Consider the following 17,113-nt stretch of genomic DNA (forward strand, 5'->3'; position numbering starts at 1 on the left):
TATCTGGCCAACTAAGCTTCATAAGCAAAGGAGAAATAAGATCCTTTTCAGACAAGCAAATGCTGAGGGAATTCATTACCACCAGACCTGACTTACAAGAGCTCCTGAAGGAAGCACTAAATACGGAAAGAAGGCTGCGCGTGGTGGCTCACGTCTGTAATCCCAGCACTTTGGGAGGCCAAGGTGGGCACATTACTTGAGACCAGGAGTTTGAAACCAGTCTGGGCAACATGGTGAAACCCCATCTTTACTGAAAATACAAAAATTAGCTGGGTGTTATGTTGCACACCTGTAATCCCAACTACCTCAGAGGCTGAGGCATGAGAATTGGTTGAACCCAGGAGGCAGAGGTTGCAGTGAGCTGAGACTGCACCACTGCACTCCAGCCTGGGCAACAGAGTGAGACTCTGTCTCAAAAAAAAAAAATTATATATATATATGGAAGGAGAAGACTGTTACTAGCTACTGCAAAACACTGCAGTACACAAAGCAGTGACACTATAAAACAACCACATAAGCCGGGCACAGTGGCTCACGCCTGTAATCCCAGCACTTTGGGAGGCCGAGGTGGGTGGATCACAAGGTCAGGAGATCGAGACCACAGTGAAACCCCGTCTCCACTAAAAATACAAAAAATTAGCCAGGCGTGGTGGCGGGTGCCTGTAGTCCCAGCTACTCAGGAGGCTGAGGCAGGAGAATAGCATGCACCCAGGAGGCAGAGCTTGCAGTGAGCCGAGATCGCGCCACTGCACTCCAGCCTGGGTGACAGAGCGAGACTCCATCTCAAAAAACAACCACATAAACAAGCCTGCAAAATAACCAGTTAACAACATCATCATGACAGGATCAAATTTATACATATCAATAATAACCTTAAATGTAAATGGGCTAAATGACCAATTAAAAGACACAGAATGGCAAGCTGGATAAAGAACCATAACCTATTGGTATGCTGTCTTCAAGAGACCCATCTCACATGTAATGACGCACATAGGCTCAAAATAAAGGGATGGAGGAAAATTTACCAAGCAAATGGAAAACAGAAAAAAGCAGGGGTTGCAATCCTAGTTTCTAACAAAACAAACTTTAAGCCAACAAAGATAAAAAAAAGACAAAGGGGGCATTATATAATGGTAAAGGGTTCAATTCAACAAGAAGACCTAACTATTCTAAATGTACATGCACCCAACACAGGAACACACAGATTCATAAAGCACATTCTTAGAGACCTTCAAAGAGACTTAGAGTTTCACACAATAGTGAGAGACTTTAACACCCTGCTGACAATATTAGACAGATCATCAAGAAAGAAAAATAACAAAGATATTCATGACCTGAACTCAGCACTGGATCAAATGGGTGTGATTGATATCTACAGAACTCTCCACACAAAAACAACAGAAAATACATCGTTCTCATTGCCACATGGCACTTACTATAAAATCAATGACATAATCAGAAGTAAAACACTTCTCAGCAAATACAAAAGAACTGAAATCATAACAATCTTTCAGACCACAGTGCAATCACATTAGAACTCAAGACTAGGAAATTCATTCAAAACCGTACAATTACATGGAAATCCTGCTCCTGAATGACTTTTGAGTAAATAAATGAAATTAAGGCAGAACTCAAGAAGCTCTTTGAAATTAAAGAGAACAAAGATACAACATACCAGAATCTCTGGGACACAGCTAAACACCCTCATCAGAAAGTTAGAAAGATCTCAAGTTAACAACCTAGCATCACAGTTAAAAGAAACAGAGAAGCAAGAGAAAACAAATCCAAAAGCTAACAGAAGACAACAAATAACCAAAATCAGAGGTGAACGAAGGAGATAGAGACACGAAAAATCATTCAAAAGATAAGCGAATCCAGGAGGTAGGTTTTTTTTTAAAAAAAAATTAATAAAATAGATAGACCATTAGACTAAGAAACAAGAAAAGAGAGAAGATTCAAATAAACACAATGAGAAATGATAAGGGGAATACTACCACTGAACCCACAGAAATACAAGCAACCATCATAGAACAGTATGAATACATCTACACACATAAACTAGAAAATCTAGAAGAAATGGATAAATTTATGGACACATACACCCTTTTAAGACTGAGCCAGGAAGAAATTCAGTCCCTGAACAGACCAATAATGAGTTCTGAAATTGAGGCAGTAATAAATAGCCTAACAACCAAAAAAAGCCCAGAACCAGATGGATTCACAGCTGAATTCTAGCAGATGTACACAGAAGAGCTGATATCATTCCCACTGAAACTATTTCAAAAGATTGAAAAGAAGGGACTCCTTCCTAGCTCATTCTCTGAGGCCAGCATCATCCTGAAACCAAAACCTGGCAGAGATACAACAACTACAAAAAAACTTCAGGCCAATATCCTTGATGAAAATTGATGCAAAAATCCTCAACAAAATACTGGCAAACTGTATCCAGCAGTATATCAAAAAACTCATTCACCACGATCAAGCAGGCTTCGTCCCTGGGATGCAAGGTTAATTCAACAGACACAAATCAATAAATGTGATTCATCACATAAACAGAACTAAAGGCAAAAACCACATGATTATCTCAACAGATGCAGAAAAAGCTTTTGATAAAATTCAACATCCATTCATGTTAAAAACTCTTAATAAACTAGGTATTGAAGTAACATATCTCAAAAAAGTAAGAGCCATATATAACAAACCCACCGCTAACATCATACTGAAAGGGCAAAAGTTGGAAGCATTCCCCTTGAAAGCAGGCACAATACAAGGATGCCCTCTCCCACTGCTATTCAACGTAGTATTGGAAGTTCTGGCCAGGGCAATCAGGCAAGAGAAAGAAATAAAGGGCATTCAAATAGGAAGAGAGGAAGTCAAACAATCCATGTTTGCAGATGACATGGATCCTATAGCTAGAAAACCCCATCATCTCAGCCCAAAAGCTTCTTAAGCTGATAAACAACTTCAGCAAAGTCTCGAGATACAAAATCAGTGTGCAAAAATCACTAGCATTCCTAAAAACCAACAACAGTCATGCCAAGGGCCAAATCAGGAATGAGCTCCCATTCACAATTGCTACAAAAAGAATAAAATACCCAGTAATACAGCTAACTAGGGAGGTAGAACATCTCTACAAGGAAAATTACAAACCACTACTCAAAGAAATCAGAGATGACACAAACAAATGGAAAAACATTCCAGGCTCATGGAAGAATCAATATCATTAAATTGGCTATACTGCCCAAAGCAATTTATAAATTCAGTGCTATTCCCATTTAACTATCATTGATATTCTCCACATAACTAGAAAAAACTATTTTAAAATTCATGTGGTACCAGAAAAGAGTCTTGCTCTGTTGCCCAGGCTGGAGTGCAGTGGTGCAGTCTCAGCTCCCTGCAACCTCTGCCTTCCAGGTTCAAGTGATTCTCATGCCTCATCCTTTCAACTTGCTGGGATTACAGGTGTGTGCCACCACACCCGGCTAATTTTTGTATTTTTAAAGTAGAGATGGGGTTTCGCCCTGTTGGCCAGGCTGTTCTGAAACTCCTGGTCTTGAGAGATCTGCCTGCTTTGGCCTCCCGAAGTACTGGTATTACATATGTGAGCCACTGCACCCAGCCATCAGTGGTTCTCTCTTATATCCAGAGCTTCAGGGAACTTGTGTGGGGCCTGCCAGTCTCCTGGTGGCCGTAATGTAGGGTGAGAAAAGCAGCTGTCCTTTGCCAATACCACTTCTAGGATTATATTTACTAAAGTTAACTTTTCTTAGGAAAGTAGGTAATTGGTTGTTTTTTTCTCTGGTTTTCATGGTATTCATTCAATTAGTTAATTAAACAAATATTTATTGAGCAGTTACAATGTGCCAGGGATTGTTCTACATCATGGGCATATATCAATGAACAAAATAGACAAAATTCCTGCGCTCAGAAGCTTACATTTTAGTGGCAAAAGACAGATAACAGAATAAATCAGATTATATACTGTAGTATGTTGTAAGAGGGTATTATGGAAAAAAAGAACAAAGAAGAGAACTAAGGAAAAGCTGGGGGATGGGGAGCTGCAATGTCAAATAGGGTGGTCATGGAGGGATTCACAGAGAAGACTTTTTTTTTTTTTTTTTTTTAGACAGAGTCTCGCTCTGTCACCCAGGCTGGAGTGCAGTGGTGTGATCTCGGCTCACTGCAACCTCCGTCTCCTGGGTTCAAGTGATTCTCAGGTGCGGGCCATCACGTCCAGCTAATTTTTGTATTTTTAGTAGAGTCAAGATTCCACCATGTTGGCCAGGATGGTCTCGATCTCTTGACCTCGTGATCTGCCCACCTCAGCCTCCCAAAGTGCTGGGATTACAGGCATGAGCCACCATGCCTGGCTCACAGAGAAAACATTTAAGCAGAGACGAGACTCTGGTGAGAGGAAAGTCGTGCCAATATCTAGGGGAAGATCATTCCAATAAGTACAATGATCTTAACTGTGCTTTCCTTGTTAGTTTTTAGTTTGCCATTTTCCTCTCTTTAGATTTGGTAATGATGGGGAATGGGAAACAATTTTGAAGTACTTATTAATTTAGAAATGTTGAATGTCAATAACCTATTGTTTTCTTGGTCTCTTTTTTCCCTTCAGCTCACCTTGAGTTTCTTTATCTATAATTCCTGATAGAGATTCCCTAAATGAGAATAGTGCTGAAGACTAATAGTTAATCACATCTCTTCTTAGGGGGCAGAGATAAAAAGGGCTGGGAAGCCAACTAAAAAAAGAGATCCAATTTCAGTGTTTACTCCTCTGAAACTCCTGCTTGTTGCAAAGTTTGGCATATGAAGGAGGACTCAGAATTCATTGAATGCCAGGGACAATAGGGAAAAAGACCTCAAAAAACAAAACAACAACAATATAATAATAAATTCTACTCTCATTTCATACATTTAAACACTAAATGGTAACAATAGTCATTAATATAGTTATAAAATCATAAAATAATATTTCCAGTATAATTTAAAATTCTGAATACCTAAGTGAAAAGTACAACTTCTGCTTATCTCATATTAACTCCAGTTTCAAAAAGGGCCCTTTTATTGCTGTGCTGGTGTCAAGGTACACCAGATTTCTACCTGTAGGGTCAGGCTCTATTATGAAAGTGCCTTGGAAAACAAAACTGTACTAAACAAACACGAAACACCGCTGTTGTTCACCAGGTGTGTTGTTACTCCTTTTGGAAGTGTGGTCAAGTATTTAATAGCGTTTCACTAATATATATTCATCCATCATGAAAGCCAGACACTTTATGAAAAGTTCACTTTATTCTTTGTGAATGGACACGTTATTTAGCCTCTGTGCCTAAGCTCCCTCAGCTGAAAAGTGAGAATAAAACCACACTTGTCTGCTTTATTGGGTTAAAGTGAGGATTAAGTGGGATAATTCATGCAAATCTCTAAGAACAGTGCCTGACATACAAAAAGCGCTGAAACATGTTGCCAATTATTAACTTCACAAAAATATCTACAGTGGAGCGGCAGCTCCAAGTTCTATTGAGGTCTGGTGTAAGATACATCTCTTATGGTCTCTTGTAAATTTTTGATTCTACCATCATCAAAACTAGCTCAATTAACGTATTAGTTCGGTCATCTCAAGAACATTTATTAAACACTCACTCTGGTTACATCTTGTATCAGGGAATTCGTTGATTTTAATCCAGTGCTTTGTTTTTCACTGGAGGAAATAAGTTCACAGCGTTATTAAGTCCTAAATATTTGCCAGGTGTTGAGAGTTTTAGAAAGCTTATTGTCAGAGACTAAACTAAGAAGGCTTTTGAAGGCGCTCAGATCAGGTGGGAAAGTGAGAAGGGCTGGTATTGTGTTCCAAGTATGTCAAGAAGGAGAGCTCCTGGCCTGGGCCTATTGATGGGCGTTTAGAACCCTCCCGGGCATTATTTCTAGCTGGCGGCTGAATAAGAGGCAAGAGTCACCCTCTTTTTGAGTTAAATCACGTGCTTAATTAAAAGTGAAGGTGGCGGCGGCTGCTGCGCCCTCCCCCTTCGGGCTGCTGGCTGCTTCTCGACGGCGTTCTGGCCACGTCCTGCGCCTTCTCGCGCACCGGAGAGCGCTCTGGGTAGAGGCCGGGCCCCGGCAGCAGGTGGCTCCAGGTAGCTCAGTGGCGTGGCCGTCTCCTCGTCCAGTCCGAAGCGGAGGGGAGGGGTTCAGGTGCGGGCTCTGGGGACGCCCGGGCACCTCGGGGATCCAGAGCCCGCTGGCGCCGCGCCCGGGAGGGCACCCCTGGCGAGGACGAGGCCGCGCCTCCTCCCGGAACTGGCCGGCGCCGCGAGGCGGGAGGAGCAGCGGGAGCCGGGTGGCCGCGCCTCGGGGACCATGGACGTCCTTCCCACTGGCGGGGGCCGCCCGGGGCTCCGGACGGAGCTGGAATTCCACGGCGGCGGTGGCGAGGCGAGGCTGGAGAGCCAAGAGGAAGAAGCGATTCCTGCAGCGCCCCCAGCCCCGCCCCTCCGGGGAGCGGCGGAGCCGCCGCGGGGCTCCCGGGACTCGTGGGACGGCGACGAGGACACGGAGCCCGGCGAAGCGCGCGGCGTCCGTACTAGCCGCACGGCGTCCCTGGTGAGCGGGCTGCTCAACGAGCTGTACAGCTGCACAGAGGAGGAGGAGGCGGCGGGCGGGGGCCGCGGGGCTGAGGGCCGTCGGCGGCGCCGCGACAGCCTCGACAGCTCCACCGAGGCCTCGGGCTCCGACGTGGTGCTGGGCGGCCGCAGCGGTGCCGGCGACTCCCGCGTGCTACAGGAGCTGCAGGAGCGACCTAGCCAGCGGCATCAGATGCTGTACCTGCGGCAGAAAGGTGAGGGCCGGGCGCAGCGGGGTGCGGGGGGCTTCCTGGAGCCGGACTGTCCTCGCCCTCTGCCCGCGCTCCAGCGCGCACCTGGGCTGCTCGGCAGAGCGCTCAGATACTGTCTCTTTGGATCTGACGCTGGTACCCACCGTGGCACAGATTTATGTCCACATTTAGTTCTTAAGTTCTCCGGAGTAATTGAATCAAGCATCAGTTGATGGAGTGGGCAGTTTCCCCGCTTTTCCCTCCTCCCATCTCCCCTCTCCCCGTGTGTTCGCGGAGGCCCCAGGGGAGAGGCAGCCCAGATTCTAATTTCACCTGAACAGCTGTTAGGACAGGGTTGGAGGTTCTGATACGTATACCCGACCTACCTAGAGGGCGCTGCCAGAATCGAGCCGAGTCCTAGGGCTGTTCTTTCCTTTCTTTTTTTTTTTTTTTTTAAGTCCGCCTTCCCTGGTCACACCACTTAGATAGTGTTTAACTAGTGAGGCAGAATAATTCGATAATGCGGTTTCGAAGCAGAGCGTGTGAATTCTATTTCTGCCAGAACGTACGGTTCCAGGCAGCTCACTAGGATTTTTGTTTGTTTGTTTTCTTTTTTTCCTTCTCGGTGGCAGGTTAGTGGAGGGCCCTAGAGTGTTGAGGTTTATTACAGAATTTAACTGCTGGTAACCTTCAGTTGGCATGGAGAGGTCGGCCTGAGAAAATGGCCTTGGCTTTCAGGAGAGAGGCTAATTTGGTGTTTCTTCTGTTATGAGACTCTGATGCTCGTGCCTTCGTGTCGAGTCACACTTTTTTTTTTTCATCTGGTCATAATAGCTTGCCTTTCAGGCAGCAACACAGTTATTACAGGTGTGTTTTTTTGTATAGAAATATCAACACCTCCACTTACAAAATGAGGTGAGGTATGGAAAACAGATGTCGAGCCACCATAACATTTCTTGACAGTAACGTCCTTGTGCTAAGTTACCAGGGGAGGAAGACAAGACAGTCTCCCAGCTCCCACTGTAAAATTTGAAAACAAAACAAAACAAAAAAAAACTAGGAAAAGAATAAATCTGTCTGCTTTCTCAGACCTACGTAAACAGCTTTTAGCTTCCTCTTTTGACTTCCTAGTGAAGATTTTTTTTTTTTTTTTTTCCCCAGCTGATTGTTACAAATGGCTTCCAGGTTCCTCCCCCTGCCTGGGACTTTAGCTGTAGCTGTGCCATTTCATTTTATAGAATTATTTGGTTGTTCTCAGAGTGTCTGTGTATGCCACAAGTCCCATAGGGCAATAGTTCTTTCAGACTCCAACAGAATCAGTTTTGAAGAATTATGATTTATCTTTTTACAAGATTTTACATTTTTCATCACCGAGGGAATTCTGGGAATTAGTAATTTCCTTTTTGAAGAGGAAAATTGGCAAGCTAAAGTTTAAAGAAGTAGTAACGGTACAGTTAACTATGCAAGTGGATTTCGTATGAATGGCCACACAACTAATCATCCACAAGCCCTATAATAGTTCGTTTTGCCTGTTTCAGTCTTATTGCATGGCTAGTTGCCTGTTAAACCTTTCTTCCCTTGTAGTTAACCCTATTAAGATAAACAAAATGCCGTATCATAATAGTCCTATATACACATACGCGTGCTTACCTGTGCACACATACACACACACACTCCCTCTCCCCTTTATTGATAACATCATTCGTGTGCTAAGATTAAAGTATCAGGTGATGATACAGCTGTCTGCGTAAACAATGCTGCTTTTTAGGTTATTTGATCTTTTTCTCAGGTTCAAAAAATATTCCCCTCAATATAACTACTCTGCATTCAGTAAGAATCTCATACAATACTGATAGCCTGTGTATTGTCTCCTGTCACTGCTAGGGATTTTGCTGTAGCACTTATTTAGCTATATATTTAACATGTGTAGGTCCTTTAGGTGAGGCACCAGAATGGTTTCTCAGGCCATCTGGACTCTCTTCAGTATTTCCATGGTTAAGGGGATGAATTTTGGAGTCAGACTCCTGGGTTGATATCCGGCCACAGTTCCTTACCAGCTGTGTGACCTTGGACAAGCTATTTAACCTCTCTGTGTCTCATTTTTCTTATAAATAGGGATAATAATAATACCTCAGAGGGCTGTGGTGAGAATTACATAAGTTAGAGTGTGTGACGTGCTCAACAGGTGTTAGATACAACTTTTTATCATATACCCTGGAATTCCTTAGGACACTGAGCACAGGCTGTGAGTTGACAATGTCTTTATTTTTCCTGTTAACACCGTGTAAGAGGCTGTGGCTGATGCCATGGAGCATTCAAAGATGAAAGAGACCTGTTTTCATCCCCAGGAGGCTTCTATATCAGCAGATATTGCTATAAAATACATTTTCACCCTCATCTCTGGAAAAATTTTCCCATATTGAACAATAAATGTAATTCAGAGAATTGGAGTTGTAGGCACCTTAGGGATCACTGGAAATGAGATAATGTAAGAACCCTTTTTTAGAGGAAAAGTATAATTTAAATGTTTTGTGATTATATTCCTACCACTTTTATTTCTAGAAGGAAAATATTGATTTGGTTCTTTGTTTTTTTGTTTTGTTTTGTTTTTGTTTTGACAGAGTTTTGCTCTTGTTGTCCAGGCTGGAGTGCAATGGCAAGATCTTGGCTCACTGCAACTTTCTCCTGGTTTCAAGTGATGCTCGTGCCTCAGCCTCCCAAGTACCTGGGATTACAGGCATGTGCCACCATGCCTGGCTAATTTTGTATTTTTAGTAGAGACGGGGTTTCACTATGTTGGTGAGGCTGGTCTCAAACTCCTGACCTCAGGGGATCTGCCTGCCTCGGCCCTCCGAAGTGCTGGGATTACAGGCGTGAGCCACTGTGCCCGGCCCAAAATATTGAAATATTCGAAGAAAAATATTTCTTCTATCTGAAGGCATCTAAGAATGAAGAGCCTCTGGTCGCCTCTTGTAGGCTTTTTCTCATATTTAGTCATATTTTCATTTAACTTAAATGTTCTCTTTTCTTTCTTTCTTTTTTTTTTTTTTTTGAGAGAGAGTTTCGCTCTTTTTGCCCAGGCTGGAGTGCAATGGCGCAATCTCGGCTCACCGCAACCTCCGCCTCCCGGGTTCAAGCGATTCTCCTGCCTCAGCCTCCTGAGTAGCTGGGATTACAGGCATGTGCCACCACCCCGGCTAATTTTGTATTTTTAGTAGAGACAGGGTTTCTCCATGTTGGTCAGGCTGGTCTTGAACTCCCGACCTCAGGTGATACACCTGCCTCGGCCTCCCAAAGTGCTGGGATTACAAGCGTGAGCCACCGCGCCCGGCAAATGTTCTCTTTTCATTATTTCCTACTATGTTTAAAATTAGGGGGAGAGGAAGAACTAGCCTTTGCCTTCTTCTTTATGGTCATTCCTTATTCTTACTTAAAGCGTTATTTATATTAGTGTTTATAAAGACCATTCCCATTTGTTTCTCAGCATAATCTTTATGCTAGGCATAATTTGAGACTTGGAGCACACTTCCTTGCCTAAAATCACTCAGAGTTGGCTGATCCAAAAGCAATCCTTTTTAACTCAAGGCCAAATGCATTTTCCATGGTGAGGTCAGGTTTGAGAGCCCTGCATTTCTTTGTTACAGACCCCAAAAGTTGACTTTGACTTCTAGAGTACATTTCTACTTTTGAGCATTTCTTTTCTTCCCTTCTGATTCTCTTTAGTTTCTCCAAATCCCTTTAAAAACGAGTAGATCCAAACCCCACAGAGAACCTCTAATGAGGGGCTAGCTAAGGTTAAGTTGAGTGGGAGACTTCACCTGCCTACCAGATCTTGCTCTAGTGACTAATGATATCAAATGTGACCAAAAGAAACCTCCTCCCACATTGTAATGATCATTTATATAAAGACAGTAGACAATTCTGGTTCCCAAATTTGTTTTTACCTGTAGAAAAACTGCTGTTAAGGGGAAGGAGAGCATTAGGACAAACACCTAATGCATGCGGGGCTTAAAACCTAGATGATGGGTTAATGGGTGCAGCAAACCACCATGGCACGCGTATACCTATGTAACAAACCTGCACACTCTGCACATGTATCCTGGAACTTAAAATAAAGTAAAAAAAACGCTGCTGTTGGGAATATTAATTTTATGAATGTAGAATTATTATAATTTATCTGTTTAAAGGAAATTTATTTTCTACCGTATCTGAAAAATTGCTGAGGCTCTAAGATGAAATATTGTACCTCTAAGACGAAATGTTTTTAGGCTATTGGAAGACTGGATATTTAAAACAAAACCAGTATTGCCACATTCATCTACTTTACAAAATGTGGTAAAATTATTTACTTTTAGCTCATCATTTATATACATAGATGAGTACTTTAAAGACTTTTTTGAGATGGAGTTTCACTCTTGTTGCCGAGGCTGGAGTGCAATGGCGTGATCTCGGCTCACTGCAACCTCCTCCTCCTGGGTTCAAGCAATTCTCCTGCCTCAGCCTCCCGAGTAGCTGGTGTCATACGTGTCCGTGTGAAGAGACCACCAAACAGGCTTTGTGTGAGCGACATAGCTGTTTATTTCACCTGGGTGCAGGCGGGCTGAGTCCGAAAAGAGAGTCAGCGAAGGGAGATAAAGGTGGGGCCGTTTTATAGGATTTGGGTAGGTAAAGGAAAATTACAGTCAAACGGGGGTTGTTCTCTGGCGGGCAGGAGTAGGGGTCACAAGGTGCTCAGTGGGGGAGTTTTTGAGCCAGGATGAGCCCGGAAAAGGAATGTCACAAGATAATGTCATCGCTTAAGGCAAGGACCTGCCATTTTCACTTCTTTTGTGGTGGAATGTCATGGGTTAAGGCGAGGCAGGGCATTTGCACTTCTTTTGTGGTTCTTCAGTTACGTATATGTGTGAGTCACGGGATGCGATGGCTTGGCTTGGGCTCAGAGGCCTGACATTCCTGCCTTCTTACATTAATAAGAAAAATAAAAGAAAATAGTGTGAAGTGTTGGGGCAGCGAAAATTTTGGGGGGGTGGTATGGAGAGAGAATAGGCGATGTTTCTCAGGGCTGCTTCAAGCGGGATTAGGGGCGGCGTGGGAACCTAGAGTGGGAGAGATTAAGCTAAAGGAAGATTTTGTGGTAGGGGGTGATATTGTGGGGTTGTTAGAAGAAGCATTTGTCGTATAGAACGGTTGGTGATGGTCTGGATGTGGTTTTGTATGAATTGAAAAACTAAATGGAAGACGCAAAGTCTGAATAAGAGGAGGAGAGAAAACAGGTATTAAAGGACTAAGAATTGGGAGGACCTAGGACATCTAATTAGAGAGTGCCTAAGGAGTCTCAGCATAGCCTTGCTAGCAAAGATTATTTATTTACTTTAAGAGGGAATTTAGAGTGGCGGTTTGGGATAGCACCAGGAGATATCAGCTGTGATGGCTTGGAGAAACAGTGTAAACTAGCAGTGTAAACACGAGCAGGGCATTTATGAGTGAGAACGGTGAATAGGAGTATGACTAGACAGAAGACAGTAGGAATGACAAGTTTTTTGGGGTGCAGTCCAAGTTGGTCTGGTGTCTGGAATGAGACTGGGACTTAATAAAAAGGAGTGTCCACACAGGAGCTCAAATGGGCTGTAGCATTCCGAGGACAGGCCTGAATTCTGAGAAAGGAAAGTAGTAAAAGTATTGTCTAGTCCTTTTAAAGTTGGTGACTGAGCTTGGTGAGGTGTATTTTTAAAAGACCGTTAGTCCATTCTACCTTTCCTGAAGATTGAGGATGGTGAAGGATATAAAGGTTTCACTGAATACCAAGAGCCTGAGAAACTTCTTGGGTGATTTGACTAGTAAAGGCTGTTCTGTTATCAGACTGTATAGAGGTGGGAAGGCCAAACCAAGGAATTATGTCTGACAGAAGGGAAGAAATGACTGCGGTGGCCTTCTCAGACCCTGTGGGAAAGGCCTCTACCCATCCAGTGAAAGTATCTACCCAGACTAAGAGATATTTTAGTTTTCTGACTCGGGGCATGTGAGTAAAGTCAATTTGCCAGTCCTGGGCAGGGGCAAATCCCCGAGCTTGATGTGTAGGGAAGGGAGGGGGCCCGAACAATCCCTGAGGGGTAGTAGAATAGCAGATGGAACACTGAGAAGTGATCTCCTTGAGGACAGATTTCTATGATGGAAAGGAAATGAGAGGTTCTAAGAGACTGGCTAGTGGCTTGTAACCTAGATGGAAGAGGTTATGAAATGATGACAGAATAGAACGGGCCTGTGAGGCTGGAAGGAGATAATTTCCTTGGTCTAAGAACCATTTGCCTTGTGTTGGAAGAGATTGATAGGTGGAAGTTTCAGTGGGGGAGTAGGTGGGAGTAGAAGTTGGAAGCTAGCCGCTTTTTTAGCTAACTTATCAGCATAAGCATTGTCCTGAGTGATGGGACCTGATGCCTTTTGATGGCTGCTTTTTTAGCTACCTTATCAGCATAAGTGTTGTCTTGAGCAAAGATTGGGGGAAGAAAATAGATTTTGGAAGTTATGAGAACTGTAGAGAGTTGAGCATAGTTTGTGATTTTTAGGGCCTCTAACAGTATTAAAGCGGTGGCAGCCGCTGCGCGCAGACACGAAGGCTAGGCTAAAACAGTAAGGTCGTTTGGACAGAAAGGCTACAGGACGCGGTCCTGGCTTTTGTGTAAGAATTCTGACCGCACTAACCATGCCTAGGAAGGAAAAGAGTTGTTGTTTTGTAGAAGGGATTGGGGTTTGGGAGATTAGCCGGACACGATCAGCAGGGAGAGTAAGTGTATATTTATGAGAATTATGTCGAGATAGGTAACAGATGAGGAAGAAATTTGGGCTTGACTGAAGTAATGGGGGCTGTCCATGAGGCCTTGCAGCAGTACAGCCTAGGTAATTTGCTGAGCCTGATGGGTGTCAGGGTCAGTCCAAGTGAAAGCAAAGAGAGGCTGGGATGAAGGGTGTAAAGGAATAGTAAAGAAAGTATGTTTGAGATCCAGAACAGAATACTGGGTTGTGGAGGGAGGTATTGAGGATAGGAGAGGATATGGGTTTGGCACCACGGGGTGGATAGGCAGGACAATTTGGTTGATAAGGCGCAGATCCTGAACTAACCTGTAAGCCTTGTCTGGTTTTAGGACAGGTAAAATGGGGGAATTGTAAGGGGAGTTTACAGGCTTTAAAAGGCCATGCTATAACAGGCTAGTGATAACAGGCTTTAATCCTTTTAAAGTGTGCTGTGGGATGGGATATTGGTGTTGAGTGGGGTAAGGGTGATTAGGTTTTAATGAGATGGTAAGGGGTGCATGATCAGTCACCAAGGAGGGAGTAGAGGTATCTTATACTTGCGGGTTAAGGTGGGGGGATACGAGGGGAGGATGTGAAGGAGGCTTTGAACTGGGGGAAAAGGCAGCAATGAGGTGTGGCTGTAGCCTAGGAATAGTCAGGGAAGCAGATAATTTAGTTAAAATGTCTTGACCTAATAAGGGAGCTGGGCAGGTGGAGATAACTTAAAAGGAATGCATAAAAGAATGTTGTCCAAATTGGCACCAGAGTTGGGGAGTTTTAAGAGGTTTAGAAGCCTGGCCGTCAATACCCACAACAGTTATGAAGGCAAGGGACACAAGCCCTTGAAAAGAAGGTAATGTGGAGTGAGTAACCTCTGTATTGATTAAGAAGGGGACGGACTTACCCTCCACTGTAAGAGTTACCCAAAGCGTCTGTGATGGTCCAGGAGGCTTCTGAGGCGATGGGGCAGCGTCAGTCTTCAGCCGCTAAGCCGAGAAGATCTGGAAAGGAGTCAGAGAGCCTTGGGCCGGAGTTCCAGGGACTCTGGGAGTGGCTGCCAGGCCAGTTGAACAGTCCGATTTCCATTGGGGTCCCGCACAGATGGGACACGGCTTAGGAGGAATCCCGGGCTGCTGGCATTCCTTGGCCCAGTGGCCAGATTTCCGGCACTTGTAGCAAGTTCCTGGGGGAGCAGGTTCTGGAGGAACCCCTGGCAGCTGCGGTGCAGGTGTTTGGAGTTGTGTGCTGGCGATATGGCTGGGGTTTGTCTCACAGTGAAGCAAGGAATTGCAACTCAGAAATAAGTTGTTACTTTGCTGCTTTTATTCTATTATTGTACACCTTGAAGGCGATGTTCATTAAGTCGTGTTGTGGGGTTTGAGGGCCGGAATTTAATTTTTGGAGCTTTATTTAATGTCAGGAGCAGATTGGGTAATAAAATAAAATGCATATTAAGAATAAGACAGCCTTGTGACCTTTCCGGGTCTAGGGCTGAAAAGCGTCTCAGGGTTGCTGCTAAACAGGCCATGAACTGGGCTAATTTTTTCATATTTGATGAAAAAGAGCCTAAATGCTAACTGATTTGGGAGAGGTCGGATAAAGAAACAGGAACGTTAACCTTGACTATGCCTTTAGCTCTAGCCACTTTTTTATTTTTATTATTTATTTATTTATTTTTTTTTTGAGGTGGAATCTCGCTCTGTCGCCCAGGCTGGAGTGCAGTGGCCGGATCTCAGCTCACTGCAAGTTCCGCCTCCCAGGTTTTCGCCATTCTCCTGCCTCAGCCTCCCGTATAGCTGGGACTACAGGCGCCCGCCACCTCGCCCAGCTAGTTTTTTATATTTTTTAGTAGAGACGGGGTTTCACCGTGTTAGCCAGGATGGTCTCGATCTCCTGACCTCGTGATCCGCCAGTCTCGGCCTCCCAAAGTGCTGGGATTACAGGCTTGAGCCACCGCGCCCGGCCTTTCTAGCCACTTTTTTAAGAGGAAATTGCTGGGCAGGTGTCGGAGGGCTAGTCGAGGAACGAAACTGTAAGCCAGACCAGGTGTGAGGAGGGGAGGTGATAAAAGGATTATAGGGTGGGGGAGCAGAGACTGAGGAAAAGTTGGGACCTAGCTGGGCCTGGCGAGGAGGGGAGAGGTCAGGCATGTGCTACCATGCCCAGCTAATTTTGTATTTTTAGTAGAGATGGGGTTTCTCCATGTTGGTCAGGCTGGTCTCCAACTCCTGACCTCAAGTAATCTGCCCACCTTGGCCTCCCAAAGTGCTGGGATTACAGGTGTGAGCCACCGCGCCTAGCCTTTAAAGACTTTTTTTTTTTTTTTTTAAATCAGCTGTTAGGTTTATTATTAATGTTACAGACTAAAGAAGATTCTTTTCTAACAAGCTTACCATCTGAACACTTCAGTGGTACAAAATATACACGCCAGTTTTCAGGCAATGAAAGGTAAGTTTGCAGCCAGAACTAGATATGGTAAAAGCAGGAGTCTTTTCTTACATGTTACAGATAGGCTTAAGGATATATTTACCTTACTGTATCTGTTTCGTGGACAGGGCAGATAAATGAGTGACATATTTGATCAGTATGCCCTAGCTGAATACATGTACATGTAATCTTGAGTGAAAACCTAGAATTAGTTGGTTTAAATGGATGTTCTATTTATCTTTGGACTAATATCACATTGGAATTTGTATTCCTCTCAAGGTATTAATCGTTATTCTTATTTTTCTTTACTGATAGACACTAATGAACTGAAGGCGATCCTTCGAGAGCTAAAGTACAGAATTGGCATCCAGTCGGCCAAGTTACTTCGGCATCTGAAGCAGAAAGATAGGCTTCTGCATAAAGTGCAGAGGAACTGTGATATTGTGACTGCCTGCTTGCAGGCTGTGTCACAGAAGAGAAGTAAGTATTGGAATAGGGTTACTTCTTTTGCCACATGCGACTAGAATGTTAGGAAAGCTGAGCCAACAGTCTGTGTTTTTGAATATATTGAAAACTTTTAAATGCAAGCTTATACCCTCAGAACTAAGAACAAGGAACAACTCAGACAGCTTCCTATTTTTCAGTTGAAATGTATACTTCATGTCTAATGTTACAACCTTAGATTGATTATTCTAGATTTGAGGTAGTACTTTACTTTGATAATATTTTTACCTCATGCTGAATAATGATTAAAATTTTATTTTATTTATTTATTTTTTGAGACAGAGTCTCGCTCCGTCGCCCAGGCTGGAGTGCAGTGGCGCGATCTTGGCTCACTGCAAACTCTGCCTCCTGGGTTCAAGCAATTCTCCTGTCTAAGCTTCCCGAGTAGCTGGAACTACAGGTGCCCACCACCAGGCCTGGCTAATTTCTGTATTTTTAGTAGAGATGGGGTTTTACCTTGTTGGTCAGGCTGGTCAGGCTGGTCTCGAACTCCTGACCTCAGGTGATTCACCCTTGACCTCCCAAAGTGCTAGGATTACAAGCGTGAGCCCCTGTGCCCAGACAAATTTTTATTTTTAA

The 17,113-nt window shown here is 43.9% G+C and overlaps 1 protein-coding gene across 1 annotated transcript in view; it reads left to right on the forward strand.

Annotated features, from left to right (window-relative positions):
- The first annotated feature begins 6,360 nt into the window (after nucleotides 1-6,360).
- Nucleotides 6,361-17,113, forward strand: part of TBC1D30 (TBC1 domain family member 30) — a 110,989-nt gene continuing 100,236 nt past the window's right edge. Inside the window, exons 1-2 of the mRNA XM_025402384.1 lie at nucleotides 6,361-6,838; nucleotides 16,346-16,510. Coding sequence (XP_025258169.1) covers nucleotides 6,361-6,838; nucleotides 16,346-16,510 — 643 coding nt within the window. The remainder of the gene's footprint in view (nucleotides 6,839-16,345; nucleotides 16,511-17,113) is intronic.

This window comes from Theropithecus gelada, chromosome 11, assembly GCF_003255815.1.
Source record: "Theropithecus gelada isolate Dixy chromosome 11, Tgel_1.0, whole genome shotgun sequence".
Classification (NCBI taxonomy): Eukaryota; Metazoa; Chordata; class Mammalia; order Primates; family Cercopithecidae; genus Theropithecus; species Theropithecus gelada.